The sequence below is a fragment of the Apium graveolens genome, chromosome 9 (assembly GCF_009905375.1).
Source record: "Apium graveolens cultivar Ventura chromosome 9, ASM990537v1, whole genome shotgun sequence".
Lineage (NCBI taxonomy): Eukaryota > Viridiplantae > Streptophyta > Magnoliopsida > Apiales > Apiaceae > Apium > Apium graveolens.
The window spans coordinates 221,952,756-221,978,204 of record NC_133655.1 but is presented as its reverse complement, the minus strand read 5'-3'; the positions used below and the strand labels follow the sequence as shown (position 1 = coordinate 221,978,204).

Below are 25,449 nucleotides of genomic sequence, written 5' to 3'. Positions count from 1 at the left end.
AAATAAATAGTATTATATAACCGCTAAACTACTAAATTATTAAACTACTAGATATAGTCTACTTATACTACTAAACTACGATCACATATTATCCTTTTTTTTATATATAAATTTATAATTTATTATATATTTATATAAATATTTTAAAATTATAATAAGATGAGATATATAAAAAATTAAATATTAACGAGAACCCGTACATCACACGAGATTTAAGTTAGTCAATTAATAACAGGCGACCCCTCCATTCACATTATTTTTAACAATAATATCATTCCATATTGTCAACTAATCAATTACATACTCCATCGATTTTTTAACATATGACGCTTCACTTTCTGACACACATATTTAGTTCGACTATATAGTTAAAATTGTTTTAAAAAAAAAATTAGTTTTGTGAATAAAAATGTTGATCTCATATTTTTATTCGAAAAAAAAGAATTTCTTAAAAATAATATTCTAACTATGTGGTCAACCCTCCTAAATATGCGTGTCAAAAAGTCAAACGTTATATATTAAAAAATAGAGGGAGTATGTTAAATACATATTATTTGATATCAAAATTTGATAATCAATTTGATAAGTCTAACACTATTATTAAAAATAATTAAACTTTTGTTGATCAACTCGAACTCAATCCGAGTCTAATTTGTAATGTTAAAAAACTCGAGTTCGATTAATAAATATCCATGAATTATATAATTGAGTTTGACATGACTTGTTGAGAAAAATATTGAGCTCGAACTCCAGAATAAAAAATCCAGTTTCACTCAGACTGGAAAACGCAAAATAAAGGAAAAGATAAATTCAAAAAGAAACACGAAACAGTAATATGGCAGCTCATCATGTTACTGGATGGGAAGTAAGAAAATATTTGTCTTGATCATTTTCCCCAGAGCCATAGAACATTGGTGAATATTGATTTTCATAAATAAAATTTGTTTCGCTTGTTTTAAAAAAAGCTACAAATTTGTAAAATAAAAGAAAAAAAAAGGAAATCCGAAAAGAACACGTATGACCCGTGGACCCTAGCTGTGTTCGGTAGAAGAACGAATAAAATAAATAGAAGAGCACGTGAGTGTTTACGAACTTCGAGCTTTCCAGCTTCTACTACTCATGTAGTACCTTGTATTTAATAACTCCTGCTCTCACTGTCTCACTTCATTTTTTTAAATACTAGTACACTCACCCCAGATCATCATTTACTCAATTACACGAGAGAAAGAGAGAGAGAGAGAGATCACAGAAATGCTTCGTTTGAATCACACCTCCAAGCCATGGACTTCTACAATTCAAACTCAAATTCGTCCTTCCCACAGGTTATTCATATCACTTCAATTATTTTAGCTAACATATGTTACATGTTTTGTATCTATATGTTTCCATGTATATTCTTTAACATTTTTTTTGATTTATTATGAAGACTTGTCGATACGTAACAGCAGAACAGATGCTACCATTCTTCCTCATTGCCCCTCGATTTTGTTTTTGTTTCTATGTTGTGTAGTCACTTGATCCTAGTTGTGTAGTCTTCGAATTTAAGACTGTTATAGCAAAATGTTCTTAAAATTTACTTGTGATAATCAGATTTAATATTATAGTGTCAATAAATATTGCAGCGATACTTCTACTTTTTATGTTTTAATATTATAGATACATTTTTAAGACTATGCCTCTTAAGGATGCTTCTCAGTAATTTAGTTTCAAACTTTCAATATAGTCTCTCTCTTGCCAAGGGCCTAAGTGTACACTCCCTGAGCACCATTATTACCCGTTTCGAATACTGTCATTCATATACAGTTTATAATAGCTATTGATTAAGAGTTAGTAGCACTAGCACATGAGTTGATTAAACCTTGGAACCTCATTCTTTCACCTTTTACTTATAAAACACAACTAGAGAATGGGACAAGATAGAATTGATGAAGATATATGTACACAACCTTAAGTTTAGAGTGTCCGCCAACATTTCAGGACTACTTTTATTCAACATATGTTGACATTTGAACATTAAATCATTTATCATGTTTAAATTGTGGATATTTTCTCTAGATTATTGAGTTATCTACTTTCCATCTCTTCAGTGTAATATAAGCCTTCAGTATCTGATACACACACATATATTGAATTTCATTCTAACACCACAAAGTTTCAGAGAGTCAATGTCATGCACATGTTGGTGGAACCAGCCGTCAGCTATACGCGCAAGTATGTCACATGAATTCAATTCTCTCCTTATGAAGTAAAATGTGTTATATACTCTGAAAGCATGTGTATTTTTAATATATAGGTAAATTGTTTCCCCTTGATTATTAGATTTAGAGAGACTTGTGAGGAAAGAATAAGAAGGTGAGGTCTTTTCTTTTAGTTGTATATATAGGCCATCTGGCAGTAGCAGAGGTAACACAGAATTCACCAGCTATCCATATAGGTAGCTACAAAGAAGTAAAATGTGTCTTTTAAGTTTAAAGTTAAGGAAACTATCTCTTCCTTCATACATAAGGGGGTCTATTGGTTAAATTAAATATATAACTGTACTTTGAGCTTTTTTTTGAGCATGTGCACAATTATCTATGTCTTGCAATTCAGAGGGTTCAAGTATAAACTTGTGTACATTCCGACTTCTGAAAAGTTGTTCCATAATTAAGCATTATATGATTTGAAAAATCCAGATGCCCATGCTTGGGAGTGATAATGAATAAGTTCTTTTCTAATAAAAGAGGCCTATCGAATTAATATCAACAACAACGAACAAAACAGAGTAAGAAAACCTTTCAGCACAGGTTAGGTAGTTTACTATAGTCAAGTAATTGCCTTCTTCGGCCCTCACCTTTAAATAGAATGAGTATTTTGCTTCAGGAGCCCACCCCCTCGCCGGCCGAGATGGAGCTTCATCTGCTACTCAGTAATGTAGTTGTAGACACGTCCTTGGCTCCACTTGTTCCCTCTGGACTAGTTTCTAGGAATTTCTCTATATCTTTGCTTTTTATGACATAAACACGCAGCTTATTGTGAATGTCTTTTTGTTTTTCAAAAATTTATAAATAATCTTGTCGTCTGATATGTATTTTATAAAATGCATGCCATGGTAATTTAAGCAGAATATGGGGTTTGTATTAATTCTCAATGAGTGTGTGTGACATGTAACTTCTTAGTACTATCCACGTGACTCACTTTTTACCGTTTTACTTTGACAACTAATTACCATAATGGTTTCATTCACATACATCTTTCTTTTATAAAGTTTAAATCATCTCTTGTCAGGGAAGTGGGACAAAAAATTTCATATGGTGTGGGCAAAAGCAAACAACTTTCCTGATTTTAGTATGTCAGACAATATGAACAATAAGATCTTGAAGATGGATCTGAAAAGTTGTCTTCAGGTATATCTTATTTAAGAAGTAGATGTAGCACAATGTTGATGTGAATGATTACAATTTCCAAGTGGAAGTTGAAAAGTCTTTCTTAATATTATACTCATTTTCTCAACTTTTGAATTGTACATGTGTAGATCATTCATTCCTTTTAATTTCGGGGGTTGGTTCAACGTCTTTATTTTAGCACATTCATCCAATAAAACACAAAATGATAAGTAACTCTAAAAATGAAAGAAAAAGAAGCAAGAGGCTCAGTTGAAATATCACACATTAGTACAGTGTAGCGCATACTGAGTACATTACTCATTTCCTCTTACATGCTAATAGTCATATGCTCGGCTCTGTCCAAATGATCCTGACTGTACTGGCACATGCAAACATGTACACATACCTGGAAAATCTGTTTCTTTTCAATTTTTGAACAAAGAGAACATTACATTATTTTGTATATATCAAACATTGACATGATAATTTAGGTTCTACAAAAGCCAGTCTAAATGCCACCGTCAAAATTATTGGATATGGCTTTAGACCATGAATCTCTTTTACTTTTTAATTTTGATAATTTATTGGTTGGATTTTACTGCAAGGACATTCCGAACCTATAGAAAATATTGGATTCAGAGTGATTGTAATGGCGCCCATTAATTTTTTAGCATACTATGTCTGCTCGCTTAAAAATTTCTTCTTCTACATAGAAAGTACTAGTAGCAGAATATGTGATCATGATTTTACTGACCACGGATTTTGTATATGATGATTTGCATTACTGCATTTGCAGGGTACTCAAAAAAAACTTATGATATCGTATATGTCATCCTATTCCCTGGGTAGACTTACACAACAAAAGTCCAGTAATGCAGTGTTTAATACACTTAAAGACATACTATTTTTTGTGCTTCGGACGTCTGCAGCTACAAGATTTCCTTTTGCTTGTATATCAAATCCCTTGAACAAGCCCACACCTCTTAACTTGGATGTGTCTCTACCTTCAATACGAGATATTAGATGGAATTTTGCACGTTTACTGTATTTATTCAACATAAGACTTGAGAGAAATGTTGCTACGTAAGTCTTTTCACACTGTGATTGATATTTTTTTTTAACATGTTCCTGGTATAAAGTTTGAGTCTTTATGTGGTAATAATAGTACAACACATCTATGTGTTATACCTATGGTGATGATTTGATACTGTAAAAGGTGCTTAAAAATGTATTTCATCCTGGAACATAGAGAGAACTTTAGATACACACTTCCTATATCAGCACAAAATTTGAGCATACATGTTAACATTTCACTGATACTTATTCGTTATAGTTTTTGGTATTAGCACTTGATATAAATTTTGATACATGTTTGTCTGGCTCTATGAACTGTTCCTACCTTTAGAAGTTATGGAAAGTTGGTCAGAAAAGACTGTTTTCACAAGAGTTTCAGTGTTTATCTATTACCTAAAGCTAAGGTCCATCAAATTGAACAGAGATCAAGGTCAAATGTTAAAAATCATGAGGAAATCTTATGTTTAGTATGTGTTGGCATGGTACAGATGTGGGAATGGAATGGAAAATATGTAGAAAATTAGAATTGGAAAAGAATGTTGAATGAAAGACATGAAAAGGTGGGGAAAGTGAAAAATATGTCGGGCTCAAAATTTGTTATGATATAATTTTGTAAAGGATATGGGTGAAAGAATGGAACAGGCATTTATTAAAAACTGAAAAAGGCAGATTAAATTTCTGTAATGGAATGATTAAAGGAATGAATATTATGCATATTTCCGAAGATATCTTAAATTTTATTCCATGTTCACCCCATTCGACATTTTTAGAGTTATATGCATGTCAAAGTGTTCAGTCTTTATGCCTGCATTAAAGCTTTGATACGTGGCTTGGAATATTTATTTGACGTTTACGTACAGTGTAGCTTACTACAGTTAGGTGTCCAAGAGTTACTAAATCAGGAAATATTAGTGCAATACAGTTAATCTGTCAGTATTTATTTTTAAACTTATGTCCATCTGTTATTCAGACATTTCTTTATAATACTTATAATGTGCGTTTAGATAATAGTTTATTGTGCTATTCACTATGGAATTTAATCTCATTTAAAGATGTTGTACAGGTTTTTAGTGGTACTTCTTGTAGCATGCTTCTCGTTTGTTATGATTGGAGGTCTTCTCTTCTATAAGTTCAGGTACTTTGCAAGATCGTCAGATTAGTAGTTGCAGTAAATGTAACCCTCACTCAATTTTATGTTAATGAATTTTATTTTATAGCTTGATTTTGAGGATAACCCTATAGGCCATTTGTCATATGACCTACAGTTGAGTTTATCATGCCTTAACTGTAATAATCTTTACTTGATGACATTAAATATTGTTTTGTGGTACAATTTGCTTTACCTTCTTATTTAGGAGGCCATTTAGTCATATATTTTAAACTATCACAAGCTTGGCTATATTAAATCATGATAAACCATAATAACATACCAGGATGGTACTGTAATTATTTCTTATAAAAAGATTCGTCTGGCATAGTAATTCCTCTGAATGCCTGCATGAAATCTAAACATTCAATCCTATCTCCGCGCAAAGAAAATGAAAGAGAATTGTTACAGAAAGCTATCTTATGGATAAACCAGGGATCGTTAACTAAAGCATGACATAACTACTCCTAAAGTCACCAAAATTCTAGTTCTAATATAACCATATGAAGCTAGCCCCCCCCCCCCAAACAGTCATGTTTCGCTGGGCTGTAATTCCTTTAAGAAATTAAAGTGTACCATCTCGACTCTTTAAAGTTGTGCTTTGCATTTAAACTTTGTGATATGCATTTTAATTTACAGTTTTAAATCCTCTCTTAACTTTGTTGTTTCAGTTAGATTAGCTTTTCATTCTAGCGGGTTTGATTATTATACATATTTGCTGATTTTGAAGATATTTACTATGGAGCATCGCAGGGGTAGTACACAATCTCTAGAGGACTGCTTTTGGGAGGCTTGGGCATGCCTTATTTCTTCCTCTACTCATCTAAGAGTGTAATATTGTTCTGCTTATTTACTTTATTTACAAGATGCGACTCTTTGTTAATTAATGATGGTGCATCAACTGGGCACCTGCTTACAAAATGTTCGTAACATGTACTGCAGCAAAGAACACGCGTCGAGCGTGTTATTGGCTTCATTCTTGCTATATGGGGTATCCTATTTTATTCTCGCCTCTTGAGCACGATGACAGAACAGTTCAGAGTAAGTTCTTGAAAATAGTTGAATTGATAAAGTTAATGTGCTGCATGACATAATTGTATTTGGTCTTTGGACAGCATAATATGCAAAAGCTTAGAGAAGGAGCACAAATGCAAGTTCTGGAAACTGATCATATTATTATTTGTGGAGTTAATAGTCATCTGACCTTCATATTAAAACAGCTAAATAAGTATCATGAATTTTCTGTCCGCTTAGGTACTGCGACGGCTAGGTAAGTTCCCGTAAGTTGTTTTATATATATATATATTATAAATATAATCCGCGACCATTACATCCTGCATGTATAATGCAGGAGGCAAAGAATTCTTCTTTTATCTGATCTCCCAAGGAAACATGTGGACATAATTGCTGAGAACATTGGTAAAGATCTAAATCACATTGACATCCTTACAAAGAGGTAGTTCTATTCATCTCTTCTTTTTTCCCATGATTCTTTTGCAGGCATATACAGACTATGTCTTTAAGGAACCAACTGTTGTTTGGTTTACTATACAAATTATATTTGGAAATTGTAGTATTAATACTCCCACATGAGCTATAATAAACATAGTATACCTTGAAGTAGAGTGTGATTTTCTTAGACAATCTGCTGCAATAGAATTTTAAGCATGCACAACCTACTGAGACAAAAATTGTTTCGACCTTGTCGGCTGCATGAAGTACATATAGATTTGTGTTACAGATGAGATTAAGTTATTTTATATTTTCAGGTCATTGCTAAATATTGAGTGGTAGTTCTCTGTCTCTGAGTGAGATGTTCCCAAGTTTGCTTGTTGACCTTGTGATCGTGCATGCACCTATTTTTTTGTCTGTGGTAGAGGCCTAATGGATTATTTTTTTCCTGAAAGTTTCTAGTACAGAATGATCATTTTGATTTCACATTCTACACCCAATGTGATGCCTTTGATAGATAACCAATAACTTATAAGAAACCATGCACCAAAAATTTATTCTAGCTAGCGAGTAAAGTGATTTGATAAAGAGAATATGCATAATAGTATGAGTTTAGAAATTGATGTCAGGCCTGCTTATGTTCTGCTGATTGTGGTTACATTAGAGTTTACTAATATTTCAGGAGTATCCTTTTTCTATTTTTAGATTTTAATATGAGATGCCTTCATGTTTCAGCTTTGTCCGAGATTCTAAATTTATGTCCTAGTAAAAGCATATATGAGTTTAATTTTATACGGGTGCATCAACTTTAATCTGTTCGTATATTTTACCTGCATTGTTACAGCTGCAGTCTGAGTATGACAAAATCATTTGAAAGAGCAGCAGCAAATAAGGCACGTGCCATTATCATATTGCCGACAAAGGGGGATAGGTAATAGCTTGTTTCACAAAAATGTAATTGTCTAATGCTTCATTTTCCAATTTTCTTTCAACTTTTCTTTTTTCTGTCGGGAGTGGGGGGTAACTGTACCATAAAAATAAGTGATTATCTATGATGAAATCAATGATAAAATTATTGATGCAAGTCAGATGAAAATCTAAGTTTCTACTAATCCTTGCACTTGCTCTCATATCCTATACCTGCAAAATCATGTATCTTTTGGAATTGTTTGGCATACATTCGAATTTCACCCGAAAGGTCAAACAGTTTGCATCATCGCATGGATCTTAGGATAACTTATAGTACTTGGCTTCTTGCGAGCATCTTCGTTTCCAGTGTTGACCAGTTGTCTTAATTAGCTGTCCCTTTCGATTATATTTGATAAAGTGCTGATGAGAACTATCCGCAACAGTGTAATAATAAAAAGCATATTTAACCATAAGACAGAAATTGCTCAACAAAAACCACCTTCCTAAAAAAAAAGGCTGCAGAAAATTGATATATTGACAAGGTTCTAGAAATTGAATTTATTCAAGGTTTACTCATATTGCATGACTTCTGAATATACGAACCTTCACTTAAAATTTTTCTTCTACGAATTTGACCCGTGTCACCTTTCAAAAAATTAGGTATGGAATTGATACAGATGCATTTCTATCTGTGCTCGCCCTTCAACCCCTTTCAGATATGGGCTCTGTCCCTGCCATTGTTGAGGTATGTCACAACTCGCGGCTCTAATATTGTCAATGCATTAGAAAATTTCTTGCAAGTATGCTTTAGCCTAAATTTACCCTTGCCTACTCGCAGGTCTCAAGTTCCAATACATGTGAGCTATTAAAAACGATATCAGGATTGAAGGTCGAGCCTGTGGAAAACGTTTCTTCCAAATTATTTGTTCAGTGCTCTCGGCAAAAGGGACTTATAAAAATTTATAGACACTTGCTTAATTATCGAAGTATGGATTAAATTCTTTCTAATATTTTTGCTATATTTTCTTGTACAATTTTGTGGCAAAAATGAAGTTAAACTGTTTAATTAATCTCAAGTCATAAAGTTAAATTGTTCAGTAGTTCCTTGTTAATATATCGCTCACCACTTCTACGTCATAATATTTCCTTCGGTGTCTATTGTAATAACCTGATGTTTTTCTATTGTTTTCTTGGTTAATTATATCACATACTGTTTGTACTTGTATATATTTAATTTTTTTTAATAGCCTTATATATGTTTCCTCAAATTTCAGCTGTCAATTATTCTGCTCTGGTACATGTATTATTGAAGCACTGATTCCTTTTGTGAGACAGATTTTTAAGTTGATTAGAATTCTTTTTTTATTCCTGTTTCATATACATTTTTTTACTTTGTGTATGTCGTATTTTCAACCTTATGTAATTGGGCTCAATACGCTATCAAAGAAAACAATTTCTCCCCTTCCATCCTTCTAGTGGGTGCCAATGCAGTATTAGGAAACCAGTCTTTGCAAATGATTTTAGAGGTTCACTTCTGTTCATAATTGCAAAATAAATCATCTAAATAAAGCAATGTTTTTAAAAATTATGAAGCCCCATTATGACAGGCCTTGCATAACTATGCCACCAAAGCTGAAGTGTGCTCATAACTCATGAAATAGATGTCATGGTAGTGGTTTTTCTAGCTTCAACATGTTGTCATAATGCATATATAATGTGTATGGTAAGTGGAAAATGATCTTTCATTGTTCTGCCTTGCAAATTTTGGCTTGAGATCTTCCCTTTCACCTTTCCATTATCTTATTTCTACTAATATTGTGTGAAATACTAATCTTGTTTTTTTTTCTTTCAGAAAATGTATTCAATCTTTACAATATTCCTAACTTAACAGGGTTGAAGTACAAGCAAATACGGCGTGGATTTCAAGAGGTAATACTTAGCTTTTTAATCTAACATAATTAGACCGGGGAACTGACAAAGGCAATTGTGATGTTTTGAAGAAAAATTGTAACACCACTTTTTGAAATATCGCTATCTTGATGGTCCACAAATGTAGCCCATATATGCAGCAAAGAGCAGATAAACAGTAATCACTAAATAATTAAAAGGCACAGAAGTAGCACACACCTTGAATATAATCCATCACCTTCGTACGTTGTAACCCAATGATATAACTCTACTACAACCACCTAGCTAGAAGTGGGGTAATGTATTAAGAGGTAAAGGGATTAAGCCCGTAACTGGGTATTAGCGTATAACTTGTTATATAATAGAAAAACTATATTATCTCGAGACTCCTTGACCAAATTTCAATTCATTTAAGGCCTGTAGCCTCTTCTGTTTGTATCGTGCAAAAAATTGACTTGTATTCTTAAATCGCGCTCAACTGAATTAAGTACAAGTGATGAGTGCTTTAGCCAATTTCTTTCTGATGTATACAAGTTATTAAGTAATATGGGACCTACTGATTTCATGCCATCAAGCCAGACTATCCTAGTGACACGCCCTTTACTTTCAATTCTTGAACTGTATGACATGGTAAACACAATAGTGCGTCTACCTTAATTGTAACAGTTAGATTCTGGTCTCTAGTTTAGTACCAACTAATATATCCTCTTATGACCTGCTTCATTCTTCCTTCTTTCATCTCTTCCCTTTTGTTATCTTTCAGGCAGTTGTGTGTGGCATTTATCGAAGAGGAAAAGTAGATTTTCACCCAAATGATGATGAAGTTCTAGAGCAAGATGACAAAGTATGTCATTTTCTTATTAATTTTTTTATGCTTGACTTATAGATCAAGATGACAAAGTATTTCATATTTTAATGAGAGTAAGGAGCCTAAAGTTCTGCAGCAAAACTCACATTGTTGTGCTGTAGAAGACAGCAGTGTTGTACACCAGAACTTTATATTTTGCGTTGAAACTATATAAGAATTTACAATCATTTGGATTTTGAGAATCACTCTAAAAATTTTAACAAAAAATTTATTATCGCATGTACTATTCATGCGAAACACTGTGTACACCGTGTTCTGCGGCAGATAATAAAAAAACGGTGTTTTGGACATGCAAACACCGTGTTATGTAGAAGAACATAACAAAATATTACAGTTTATTGCTGTTATATGTAGCAGAACATAATGTTTTACTCCGTGTATGAATATGTATCATATCTGAGAATATTTTCAATCGTGCCGAACTGTGCTATTATGTATCTATAAATAGAAATGTATATTCTTTGTATAATTTCAGTGTTCAACTAATAAACGTTTTAGGCTAACAGTATTAAAAAAATGCCAAACTAGATCTTTCAGTCATTTGTGTCTCTTCTTTATGCCTGTAGGTATTGTTTATTGCACCTATTCAAGGAAAGAAGAATCCATATCTAGCATCTCCAAACATTATCATTGAAGATGATAGTTGCGTTCATAATCTTGTACAAGTTAATAAGAATATCGAATCCCTAACTTTTGCCCAACATATAGAAAAGCTGCGGTTTGAGAATATAGTCAAACGACCCAAAAAATCAGGTTCAAAGGTATTTATTGACTTGGAAATAGTTGCTTACTATTTTATTGACAAGTGAATATCATTTTTATGTTAAGTATCAATCTCATTGTTATTTTATTTTTGCTCTCCATTAATTTAGGCTTCAGACTGGACCGTAGGACCTAAAGAATGGATCCTAATGGTTGGATGGCGACCTGATGTTGTTGAAATGATAAATGAGTATGATAATTATCTTGGACCCGGCAGTGTATTGGTAAATTCCAGTTATACTCCCAAAATCTTGATGTAAATCTAGGTTTCCAAGCACCAGCCTTTTTCTGCCTTTTCCATTTAAAAATTTTGTCAGTCGTCTTTGTTTTTTTCCCTGCAACTTTTGATTCAATGTTGTCTTTCCACCTCCTGATGCAAGTTTTTTTTTAATTGTAATTAAATTCAAAATATGGTAATAACTTCAACATTGAAAATTTTAATAAAATCACAAATTCCGATAAAACATAGTGAGAACAGGGATAATATTTGCCCTATAGATCGATCGTACACCTGAACTTTTGATGTAGTAATGTAACATGGTAATTTGATAGAAAGTTTGATAGAAAGGACATTGAAGTTGTGGCTTGACACTCCAGACCTCTTTTGGCAACATTGTCATTAACTAATTTGAATAGTTGGATAAGTATTCCTGCGAGGATATTAATTTCCTTTCTCTTTGCTATATCAAACCATTAATTTGAGTCCTTTAATTTATCTTCACAATTAACTTTATTTACATCATCGGATCCCATTCCAAATTTCTTTTCTACAAAAAGGATTAAAAAACAAAAACCGAGCAAGAGATATGAAAATATAATGATTAACAAAAGATTGCTTGTACACCAAACTTAGCAGTTAAAAGATATATTCAAATGGTATCATCGTTATTATTTACTGTAAAATCTCTTATACGATCGTTTCCCTTTTTCATGTGCAGGAGGTTTTATCAGATGTGCCAATAGATGATAGAAATAGGGCAAGAGACCTTGCTGGTCAAGGCAAGCTAAAAAATATTAAGGTTTTCCAGAGGGTACAGTCCAGCTCATTGCGTTTTGCATATACAGTTTATGTTTTTGGTTATCTTTAAGAAATATATCAATAGTTTATTAAATTGGTTATTGATTAGAACATTTCTATTCATTATGTACTGCAGATCGGAAACCCAATGGATTATACCACTTTGAAAGAAACCATAACAAATATTCACAAGCCTTCCACAAAAGGTGAAGATATTCCATTTTCTATTGTTGTGATTTCCGATAGAGAATGGCTACTTGGAGGTAATGAATATGACACTTAATTTGGTCCAAGCAAACACTGTATAAGTATTAACTACTTCTATTCAGATCCGTCCAGAGCAGATAAGCATTCGGCATACTCTCTGCTTCTTGCTGAAAATATCTGTTACAAACTTGGTGTCAAGGTGAGTAAATTATCATGATAATGTTATGAGATTCTCATAGGTTGAACACTAGATTTTATTTTCCTGCATCATGATTCATGAGTCAAGATGTTACCCTTATATTTATGGAGAACCTGTTTCCGGAGATTTGAACCTGCGGTCTAGTTGAAAGCAATAGACACTTGAATATCAAGCTCACTCTTTAATACACATATCAATATTTCATTTTCATCTAAAATGTTTGTCTTCGTTTCTAATTTCTCCCAAGATTATGTTCTTTACCAGAAGCTATAACCCAAAACATTACAGGCAATATATTCTTACCCACCATTATCTTTCTAAATTAAGCTGAATTTTTAATTGGTCTTGGAATGTGAGCAAACAAATGTGGTTCACAGAGCAAGTTCCTTGCAATATACTCAAGTGTGCTTTTTATTTGATTATTTTCTCTCTATCTGCTATATATTGCACACACATGTGTTATCTCCTTAAACTAAATTAGCTTTATAATTGTTAAGAAGCATTTTCCAGGGAAAACAATATGAATTAGTTTTTTACATGCATCACCAAATGGCAAAATTATTGTTATAGATCTTAATTGAAAAATAAATATTTGGATTGCAGGTGCAGAATCTAGTAGCTGAAATTGTTGATTCAAAACTTGGAAAACAAGTAATTTTTCCTTTTATATACTCGTCAATTTCTTTTAAATAAATACCAATGTAGTCTGGCCTAATTTGTAATAGTTAATGGAGTTCTGCATTATACAGATTACAAGAATTAAGCCGTCCCTAACTTATATTGCTGCAGAGGAAATAATGAGCCTTGTAACTGCTCAAGGTTTGTTGTTACACTTTTGTTTGTCCCAAGTATTGTTCCTAATCATATAGATATCCAGTCTAAAAATTTGTTTGTTTATTTATCTTGCCAGTGGCAGAGAACAGTGACTTAAATGAGGTTTGGAAGGATATTCTGAATGCAGATGGAGATGAAATATATGTAAAGGTAAACAATGATTCTTCTTTCTACTCTCATCTTTTTTACAAATAGTTGTGGAGATCTAGGCGGGATTTGGTTGTGGATGAAAGCCTATACTTGCCACTTTGGCACCTTAGAAAAGATGAAAGATGTACTTCTCTTTTCTGTTAGTTAATCTATCGTTAAGTGCATCCTACTGATACAATTTTTGGTGGTTGGGTTACTGAAAATTTCAGAAATAAGTTAAAGAAAGAAAATTTGTCTTTTTTAAAGAACTTTTGATTTTACTTTGTTTTTTCAAGGAACTGTTGATTTTACTTTACGGGTGCTGTTTGAAGCACAACCTTTCCTGAAAAAATATTATTGTATATTACATGCTAAGAGTTGTATTATATGTAGACCACTTAAAACTTAAACCTTAGACCACTTGTATTGTCCTGCACTACATATTGCAATAATATAATTTGTATTGCAATATCGTGACAATTTAGATTGAATTGTCCTCCATCTGAGAGGTCCTTTCATTATATAGAAATATCAGATACATACAAGAGGTGTACAAGGCTGAATATCAGCGATTACAATCACTAATATCTAGGCTGATTTCTAGTAATCAGGAGATATAATCATATATACAACTATGCTATTAATGACTATATATTTACAGGAGTGCATGATATATACCATGATATTTGCTGTTATGATTTAAGCCTTAACATTATCATGTCCCCTCAAATTGATGCTGGTTTGTTTGTCACGAAGCATCAATTTGCCAACAAGGAACTTATGGCGTTGGTGTGTCGTAGCTTTAGTAAAAATATCAGCTACTTGAAGTGTAGTGGAAACATGAGGAAGAGATATCGTGCGAGTGTCAAAGGCTTCACGAATGGAATGACAATTCACCTCAATATGCTTTGTACGCTCATGATAAACTGGATTAGCAGCAATCTGAATCGCACTAGTGTTATCAGCATAAAGCGGAGTGGGGTTAGACTGGCTGAAGCCAAGTTCAGCTAGGAGGCCACGAAGCCAAATAATCTCTGAACAAGCAACAGACATAGCACGATATTCAGATTCAGTAGAAGATTTTGAAACACGAGCTTGCTTTTTACTCTTCCAAGAAATCAAGGAGTTGCCAAGAAACATACACCAACCTGTTACAGATCTTTGAGTATCGGGGCAACCGGCCCAATCAGCATCACTATATGCAACAAGATGAAGAGGGTTACCAGCTGAGAAGAATAATCCACGACCAAGTGTCCCGCGAAGATACCGAAGTATACGACGAACAACAGCTAAATGCAAATGACGAGGCTTTTGCATGAATTGACTGACTTGCTGAACAGCGAAAGAAATATCCGGGCGTGTAATGGTCAAGTAGTTCAAGCTACCTACTAATTGACGATATAGAGTAGGATCAGAAAGTAATTCACCTTCCTCTCTGCTGTATTTTGTGTTAACTTCTAATGGAGTATCTACAGGAGAGGCATCTTGGAGACCTGCTAACTTAAGCAAATCTTGAGTATATTTAATTTGACTCACAAAAATACCAGAGACATCGGTATCAATTTCCAGGCCCAAAAAATAAGTTAGAGGACCAAGATCTTTCATGTGAAACGAGGCATGAAGATGATGTTGTAGACGAGAAATTAATGCGGAATCTGTCCCGGTAATAACAATGTCGTCAACATAAACAAGAAGAAGAACAATGCCAGTAGATGTCTTGCAAAGAAACAAGGATGGGTCATATTGACTTTGCTTAAATGAGAACTGAAGTAATGTGGTTCGAAATTTAGCAAACCAAGTTCGGGAAGATTGCTTCAATCCATAGATTGATCATTTTAACTTGCACACGTACGAAAAAGATGATGATAAACCAGGAGGTAAAGTCATGTAAATCTCCTCTTTCAGATCCCCGTGAAGAAATGCGTTCTTAACGTCCATCTGATGAAGTGGCCAGCCTTTTGAAGCTGCAAGAGAGATAACCAAACGAACTGTAGTCATTTTGGCAACGGGAGCAAACGTCTCAACGTAATTAACCCCATACTTCTGTTTGTTGCCTAGTGCAACTAACCGTGCCTTATAGCGATCGAGAGTACCATTTGAACGGAGTTTGATGGAGTAAACCCATTTACAACCGATGGTTTTAGCATTAGATGGACGAGGAACAATATCCCATGTCTGGTTATCTTCAAGAGCTCGAAGTTCTTCATTCATAGCATTACGCCAACAATCATGTTTAACAGCTTCTGAATAACATGTAGGAATATGAATATCAGCCAAAGTAGTATGCAAAGATTTGTGAGAAAATCCATACCGTTCAGGTGGATGGGTGGCTCTAGAAGAGCGCCGCAGGCTGTTCCGGGGCTGATTTGCAGTGGATGAAGAAGTTTGAACATGATCAGATGGCGGATCAGACAGCGTCGAGTATATACAATTCCGGGCTTGAATCTATCAGAAGTACTAGTTATTTCATCAAAATGAGGAAGAAACAGTGGCTCTGGTGCTGCTGTGGAAACTTCTGAAGACTCACGTTGAGTAGAAAAAAATATTGATTTTCGAAGAAAACAACATTACGTGAAATTCGAAATCTTTTAGAACAAGGATCATAGCAAACGTAACCTTTGTGTGCAACATTATAACCCATAAAAGCACATTTAACAGATTGAGCAGAAATTTTATGACGTTCATGAGGTGGTAGATGAACAAAGCAAACACATTCAAAAGTATGCATATCAAGATAGTTGGGATGCTTATGATAAAGACGAAAATAAGGAGAATCCCAGTTCAATACTTGGGAGGGCAACCTATTAATTAAATAAACAGCGGTGCTTAAGGCTTCAACCCAAAATCTAGAAGGGACAAAAGATTTAAGTAATAATGTGCGAACAACATCTAATAAATGGCGATTTTTACGCTCAGCAACCCCATTTTGTTGAGGCGTATAAGGACAAGAACGTTGGGAAACAATTCCCTTTTGTTGTAGAAAATCATGAAATGCATGGGACATATATTCCCCACTCGAATCAGATCTGAGCACTTTAATTTTTCCAGAAAATTGATTGTCGATATATGCTTCAAAGGATTTAAACACAGTAAATACCTCAGATTTTGAACGAAGAAAATAAACTCAAGTATACTTACTGTAATCATCAATAAATGTGACAAAATACTTATAATGTGCATGAGATACGATTGGAGTAATACCCCACACATCACTATGAATGACATCAAAGCACTTTTCTGCACGACTACCATGAGAGGGAAAAGGCAGTGACTTGCTTTTACCTAATTTACAAGCTGAACAATCAAAGGAAGGATGCGAGGAAAGATTATTTTTATTGCCCAACAATCCAGAATTTATTATATGAGAGAGAACAACATTATTGGGATGGCCTAAACGCGTATGCCATACTTCACTCTTGTGGTTTACATCAATACTAGCCAAGGAAACAACACTAGGAATAGGAAGATTCAAAGGAAATAAACGTCCAACTTTAGGCCCCTTCGCTAGTATCCTCCCCGATACCTGATCCTGCACAACACAACCATCATGGGAAAATCGAACATTACAGTTATTATCAACCAATTGTCCTACTGATATAAGATTGGCAGATAGCTCAGAAGACACAAGAACATCTTTAATTGAAGAGTTAATATCCCCAATAGCATGAATGGGCAACTTACTACCGTTAGCAACCTGAATGTCCCCTTCATATTTTTGAACATTGCTAAGGGTGTTACATGAATTTGTCATGTGATTGGATGCGCCAGAATCAACAAGCCATGTTAAAGAGGGAAAAGTGTGCTTACCTTGAAGCCCTAATGTTGAAAAAGCTGTAATGATCATTTGTTGAACCATTTCTGGAGTAACTGTTGGTTTACCGTCTGTTGCAGCAGCAACAACCTGATTAGCAGTAGCAACGTGCTTAACTTGGCGACGCGGAGGTCTGATCGGACATTCCTTGATAATATGCCCTGGCTTCTTACAGTATGTGCAAGATTTCTTTGCACAATCAGCAGCGATATGTCCATATTCCTTGCAGCTATAGCATTGAATTTGTCTCATGTCTCTTCCTATGGTTTTTTTATAATTTGTAGCATAAGCTACAGCAGTCTCATGGATCTTATGTTGCTGAAATATAGCTTGTGTGGCAAGACGTTGCTCTTCTCGTAATAATTCTCCAAAACAAACATCCAAGGAAGGAGGAGGATTAAGATTCATCAGATTTGAGCGGGCTGCCTCATACTCTGGACGCAATTTCATCAAAAATTGATCGCGTTTACTCTGTTCATGAACTTTTTGAACAGCAACCAACGATTCTTTCGGTACTTTAACATAGATTATGTCAACATATTCTGCCCATAAGTTCTGAAATCCAGAAAAAAAATCCTGAACAGAAAGATCACCTTGAGAATACTTGGCGATCTCATATTCCAACTGAAAACGTTTGGCTGAATTGACCTGATTATAAACCTTCTTTAAATACTCCCACATTTCTTTAGATGTCTTATATGGCCTCAAATTGGGAACGAGCATTTGATCAACTGAACTCAAAATCCAAGTCATGACTGTAGCATCTTTAACCTGCCATTTCGCCAAACTAGCAGCTTCAGTAGGAGCTGCATCGCTACCATCAACATGGCCCCAAAGCTCCTTTCCCGTGACAAATAACCGAAACTGAAACTCCCAGGTAAAGTAATTCTTACCTGTGAAACGTACACAAAGATTCTCCAAGTTGCTATTCGACATGATATCCAAAAAGAAAAACAAACCTAGAAAAATCCCCAAGGCCGAGATTTAAACTAAAATAATCTTAAAGTTCAGAATTCTAGCTCTGATACCATGACAATTTAGATTGAATTGTCCTCCATCTGAGAGGTCCTTTCATTATATAGAAATATCAGATACATACAAGAGGTGTACAAGGCTGAATATCAGCGATTACAATCACCAATATCTAGGCTGATTTCTAGTAATCAGGAGATATAATCATATATACAACTATGCTATTAATGACTATATATTTACAGGAGTGCATGATATATGCCATGATATTTGCTGTTATGATTTAAGCCTTAACATTATCATATCGTACTTTGTATTGCAGTATAATATCATGCAATATTATAAGGCACAAATATATTTGTATATATACTGCAACCAATGTTACTCGGACTCTTCATTTTACCTCTAAGTACTCGTGTCGGACACTCTACACTCGGTCATGGACACTCAGAGCAGACACTTATTTTAGGCTAAAAAGGTGTATATTTTTAAAAAATGTTGCCGCACCCGATACTTTGGACATGTATCTATGTCGAACACTTCTAGCCGAGTCCGAGTAACATAGACTGCAAAGTTCTAAAAGGGTCTAAGGTTTAAGTAGTCTACATAGAACATGTAATTGATATCACATATAAGTAATTTCTTTACAATGATGAATGCTAATGCTAAAGCTAAAACTTGGCCATTCCTTTCCGGTGATAATAGTTGATCACCTTTTTACCCATCCCTTAGTTTCGAACTCACCGACATCCCTCAGTACCGAATCACTGATTTTTCACTCACATGCTCTTGGCTATATGACTTTAATCACATTAAAGTTTTTCTTTGGGTAGAGATTAACACTTAAAGCTGAAAAGTTACATGAACCCAAAACCTGATTAAATGGAAAAGTTAAACAGTGTGATTTCACCATCCATCTATATTCTTTATTTATAAGGGAAATATCAATAATAATTGTCTCTCTTGTTTATTTTTTCGTTAAATAATAGATGCTTACATTCAGAAATCAGATCCATGTTTACCAATAACACCCAACTTTTTGATTATCTACACCGTTATAAATTAGTCATGCTTACATTCAGATCCATATTTACTAATAACACCCAACTTTTTGATTATCTACACCGTTATAATTAAGTCATATATATCTTTATGTGCAATATTGTAAAATGATATATAATTTGCACCAAATATGGAAAAATATATATTCACAAATAAATATTAATGTTAGAGCAAGTGCAAGAGGTGCCTTAAATCATGTCCTACATCAAAATTTAGGGCAATTGATAAAAATAAGAGCTCTAAATGTGTTCTAAATATCCCTTAAAATGCTAGGACATCTATCAAATATTTTATCTTTGGGCTACCATTAAACATGTCCTATTTCATTTCTACCAATAAAAGATTAATTTCCCTCCTCTTTTACACATCTCTCTCCTCTCATCTTTTCTCTTCCCTCCAATTTTAATTCAAATATATTATTATTTTAATAATAAGGCACAATTATTGGAATTGATATACCAAAATAATGTCCTAAATTACTAGGACCTTATTATTTATTATATTTATAAGACATTTGCTAAGACATTGTTTGTACTTGCTCTTAGGAAAAAAATAATATTACTAATAATTTTTAAAAAAATTAATAATTACATATTGATAATTTAATCTTGGCCAGCACTGGTTATCACTTATCAGCTAGTATATATTATATGTCCTATGCTTCTTCCTGTTGCCCCTTTTTTTTTTTGCCTTCTCCCTAGCTTAATGAAACTCTGTTAAAGACCCTGTCTCAAAAATTAAGGACAAATGTATATCCAAGGCCAAAATTAAAAACTAGAATGGTCATATGATGCTAGTCTCATTAGTCTAAATAACGAAGGACTAATAGACTTGAGTTAAATTTAAGCAATCAGGGCTGGCCGACCATGTTGACATTTTCTGTTCTCTATCCTCTTTGACAGGATGTTGGCCTATACATGAAGGAGGGGGAGAATCCATCATTTGCTGAACTCTCTGAAAGAGCGCATCTGCGGAGAGAGGTTGCTATTGGTTACGTGAAACATAATAAGAAGGTATCTTTAATTCTATCAGTCTCTCCGCTTTGATACGTGAATATCTCTCTCATTCCCGGAGTCGATGCAGGTTATAAATCCGGTGTCTAAGTTAGAGCCCCTCTCACTTGAACTGAATGATTCACTAATTGTAATATCGGAGCTGGAGGGAGTACAACCCATGCCAATGTGACCTGGGATTTTATTATCATTGCGAGTGCTTGGTGCTTCTTTGAATTCTGCGCGGTAACATGGTTGTTTTTCCAAACGCCTGCTTAACTGCGAGGAGATATCCTAATTTTTGCAAGCACGGATGAATACCTTGAAAATGTACAATTGAACACCTTTTCCTTTTCCTATACATGTTGTATATATCTCTACAGACTATGCAATAGCTGGCCGAGCATGTTGTTATAGGTGTATAGTTTTAGGATATTGTACAGGAGAATTTTTTTTGTTTCTTGAATTGGTAACTTTTTGGTGCTCTTGTCTTACGGAGGTAGAATGCAAAGCGTGAGATATGCTTATCTAATTTCTTTTTCCACTGCTAGATTAAAAATTGCTTATATGTTTGGTTTTAACCAAAATGCAATGTACGATTGCAAACAAATTGTAACAATGTAATACTGTAATATTCAAAGAAAGTTAAGAATTTCATTTTTAAGATCCAAATATATGGGCTCTGTCGATGGTGTAGAGTGTAGACATAACCTGATCGTACTGTTTCCTTCTAATAGTTTACTATGAAGTATAAATAGATGCGTGCCTTCACAATCATTTAACTTTTAAATTCATGAGTATTTAACTTCTGGACCGTATCCAAAAAAGCATTGTGTGTTTGTTTTGGATGTGATGGTAGTTTGTTAATGGGATGATTAATAAATTTGTGAATATTGCCATATGATGAGATTCTTGAAAATGGTAATACATGAAACTGAAGGATATTGGAAATTTGGATACGTAGAGTTATCATGGCACATAAGTTTTTCTGGAATCGGAGAAATTCACATGATTTCTTGGAACACCACTATTTGCGGATATGTTAAAGCTGAAGATATGATGGATGCACAATTAGTTTTATTAAGGCAATGTCTGGACTTGGATGCCTGAAGTGTTATAATTAATGGGTACGTCGACATAGGAAATCTTGACGCTGATGTCCTATAACTTAAAGCAGGGGCTACTCGTGAAGTTGGACCCTGAGATCAATTAATAATTTAGATCATGGTTTCTAAAGCAAGAGGGGCGTGGAATCTGCAATTGCTATTCAGCTATTCTTACATAATGTCAAATAGTTATGTGGCAACAGGGACCGTGAAGAGAGTATGCCAGGATTTGTGATATAAATGGACTACGACGTGATGTTTCTAATGAGAGAGCAAGGATCAGGTCGCAAATAGTGAGAAATAGGATTGAGTTTGGTCAAGTTTGGATGTGTTGTTCATCACTTTCTGGTGGCAGGTTGTTGACGTTTGGATGCTAATAACTTGCTGTGTATCTTGGAAGTCGGAACTGATTACAGAAGATGTGAAGTTTTCAGATATCTGGGGGTTGACCAAATGAAGTGCAATTATCTTCCTTATATTTGAGCTAAACTGTATGATCAGGTTAAGTGTCATTAAATTGTGAATACTATGACACATTAACAAAGTTTCTCAGGTAATACATCTCTAAATGTCAACTAGATGTTTGTCATTTTGAACCTCAGAGTAGTCACTTAGATTGTATTCTGTATTAAAATTATTGAAATATGGTTATGATTGAAGCTTGATAAAACAACCATTTACTGATTTTGATTACTTTAGGCAATGAAGGGCATATGTTAGGTGTGGACGTATTGTAAAGATAATGAGTGCGTCAAGGAACCTGCAGCGAAGTCAATACTCGATAGAATATATGGATCGTGGAATGTTCAGTCCTTAAGCAAAGGTAGATCTCCCTCTCTCTCTCTCTCTCAAAAAGTATTGTTGTTTTCGTGAGGAACTACTATTGATTCCCTTGACTTAAAGGTGATGTTTAGACGACTAATTGATGTAGAGCCTGGCCGCAGAGAATAAGTAACTTATTCGCTTATAAACCTGTAATTCTTAAGTATTTATTGACGAGTGTTTGTCGACCTAAGTGAACTTATAAGCTAATAAGTTGAATGTTAGCAAGACGTACTTTTTCTCGACTTATTTTGATTTTTCGCTTTTTTATTAACTTTTGTTTTAAAATTTATGTTTATATATGTCTTTCTAATATAAAATTTACAAATTAAGATAATTATATTTAAAATTTATTTATTTTATCTCAGTTAAATAAAAAAAATTCTGACATTTAACTAAATATTTTAAATTATAAGTTATTTATTTTAAGATTTCCCGTAATTTTTACCTCTGCGGTCTTTCTGTAATGCTAGTAAAGTTTCGGCTGACCACATTCATATGAAAATAATGTTCCAACACTTATCAGATTTTTGGAATGTATTTATGTTCAGAAATGATCCGGTAAGCCATCGTAAGTAGAATTCACAAGCTGTCAGCACCAATACTGGGCGTGATGAATTTTGCTGTATTGTATTATTAGATTCTACTGCTTAAATTTTTGTATACAGCTTGGAGAAATTACATAAAACTTCGACATTAACAGCTTTCGTTTTAGGGGAGCTGTGGAGCACAAGGATGGGCTTAAAAGGTAAAATATCAAACATCACCTTCCTGTGTAATACTCCAATTGTTTACTTTAAAGCAGATTTACTACTATTAAGTATGCATAGGGCAAAGGGAATAGTCTATTGTATAATACAATTCAAGTTAAATATTAAAGTGATCACTCAACTGAATGTCATATATATCAGTTTAATCATCAAAGTTAACGGGTATCATTTAAATCATTAAATTCATAATAAATATCAAACATATATCTTAAAATATGTGCCTGAGAATTAAAATTTATTTTATGGAGTTCTATATATCTTTCTTGAATCCTATTACAACCAAATAAAAATATATGAATTCTAGTATTTTACATAATATAGTAAGATTTTTAAAAATTTATCTACTATTTATTTTTAATTTTGTAGTCATTTCCTTTATTTAAATAAAAATAAATAGTAGATAAATTTTTAAAAATCACACAAAATCATCTAAAATATTGTGAATTCTTAACTTTTAATTTGGTTGTAATAGGATTTTAGAAAAATGTTTAGAACTCCATAAAATAAATTTTAATTCTTGAGCACATATCTTGAGGTATGTGTTTGATATTTATTATAATTTTAGTGATCCAAATGATACCCCGTTAAGTTTAATGATTAAACTGATATATGTCTTTCAGTTTAGTGGTCACTTTGATATTTAACTCAATACAATTCATATAAAGCTAATCCTAACAAAAGATAAAGATGAATGCAACTTGCAAGATGAAAAGAGATGAAATCCTTAATTTTTATATAAGATTATATCCCCCCCTTTGAGTAGGAAAGATTAGTCAGAGATTTGCTTTGCTGCACAGGGCTCCAAACAATCTTCACTTTCATTAAGATTAATGCTAAGCACAAAACTAAAATCTATACACTGCTTGATAAGAATCTTTTACTTTTTTGCATTGAAATTACTTGGCAGATCTTCATTCATGCGCATCACCAACTAGCACAAACAACTTATAAAATAAACACAACTTTCGCTTTCCATATTGTTAAAACCATCAACATATAGAATTATAATAAATTTTGCCACTACTTCCAGTCACACACTTGGAGTATATTGCTACCACCACTTCTAGTTAAACACTTGGATTTCTGTGTCTGTCTCTTTCGGTTTCTTTCAGTTGAGGGGGATACATTCTTATTTGTGGCTTGTAAGAAGTTTAGGTCTTCGGCATAGAAACTTACTTATTAGTGATGGATGCCTGACCCTGATGGGCTGATATTAATCGTGCCTGCTGCTTATTGATGCTGACAATGTTACTCTTCCAAACCTAACGTGTGCTGTAGGCTACTCTTCTAGTCCTAATAGTATCAATTAACAGCTGGTGACTTTTCATTCTTACGTTATCAGAGTGTGGGGGTGATATCTGAGTTTGATATCAGGTTTATTACATAAGCCATAGTCAATTACATTATACACCTTACTGTCTGGAACCCTCCCCCTGTCCTGCAGCAGGAGGAACAACATAACCTTCAATACCACCTGCGAGTAACAAGATAATAAAGTTCGGAATTCATTTTCCACTTCTAGGAATTTTAGCTTTGCCCTTTCATTGAGGCAGTCGAATCTCATCTATTGATATGTGGTAATAATATTATGCGCTGCAAATTATATAATAAATGTAATATTAGTCTAGTTTTGCCTAATAGTATAGATTAATATAAAACAAAATCTTATAAGGCACATCATTAAGCATTACAGAGCTTATGGAATCGTTATAGTGAGACGGAGCTTACGAAACAATATTATAGTGAGGTAGAAAAATAACTCCGCAAGAAATACTAATTACTACAGATTAAACTCTGGATGGATGAGATTAATTAGCTACTCATCAGTTTAGATATTAACTGTAGTTATCTTTCTGAACAAGAGAAATTCCTGATTTCTAAAAGACTATTTGTGCAATTATATGTCAATCAATCATATTACCAAAAATAGAATGCTGAATTCAACAATTTCTTTGTGAATTTGTTTATCAGTTTGGTCTTAAGTTTTTAGTTGAATTTGAAAGATTATTTATGTCAGGTTAAACTAGTATATAGTATTTGGA

At 33.6% G+C, this 25,449-nt stretch overlaps 1 protein-coding gene across 2 annotated transcripts; it reads left to right on the top strand.

Annotated features, from left to right (window-relative positions):
* The first annotated feature begins 1,109 nt into the window (after nt 1–1,109).
* LOC141687511 (putative ion channel POLLUX-like 2) lies at nt 1,110–21,374 on the top strand. Of its 2 annotated transcripts, XM_074492811.1 has the most exons (24): nt 1,110–1,322; nt 2,159–2,211; nt 3,268–3,386; nt 4,162–4,448; nt 5,503–5,574; nt 6,340–6,415; nt 6,529–6,627; nt 6,702–6,856; nt 6,938–7,042; nt 7,883–7,969; nt 8,608–8,692; nt 8,786–8,933; nt 9,800–9,876; nt 10,619–10,699; nt 11,290–11,484; nt 11,596–11,709; nt 12,424–12,516; nt 12,640–12,766; nt 12,833–12,909; nt 13,513–13,560; nt 13,659–13,728; nt 13,820–13,893; nt 20,620–20,730; nt 20,801–21,374. In XM_074492811.1, exons 1-24 carry the CDS (start codon nt 1,252–1,254, stop codon nt 20,900–20,902), a joined length of 2,526 nt encoding a protein of 841 aa, XP_074348912.1. In that variant the 5' UTR covers nt 1,110–1,251; the 3' UTR covers nt 20,903–21,374. The 2 variants fall into 2 exon arrangements, 1 of the variants encoding a protein (XP_074348912.1); XR_012561034.1 differs by lacking the exons at nt 20,620–20,730; nt 20,801–21,374 and having other exon boundaries at nt 12,843–12,909; nt 13,820–13,888.
* The last annotated feature ends 4,075 nt before the right edge of the window (nt 21,375–25,449 follow it).

Excerpts from the sequence above, each read along its gene's own strand:
- LOC141687511 (XM_074492811.1), top strand. The coding sequence starts at position 1,252 with ATGCTTCGTTTGAATCACACCTCCAAGCCATGGACTTCTACAATTCAA. Across the intron at positions 1,323-2,158 it reads CAAATTCGTCCTTCCCACAG|AGAGTCAATGTCATGCACAT; the intron begins GTTATTCATATC and ends ACAAAGTTTCAG. Across the intron at positions 7,043-7,882 it reads ATTGACATCCTTACAAAGAG|CTGCAGTCTGAGTATGACAA; the intron begins GTAGTTCTATTC and ends GCATTGTTACAG.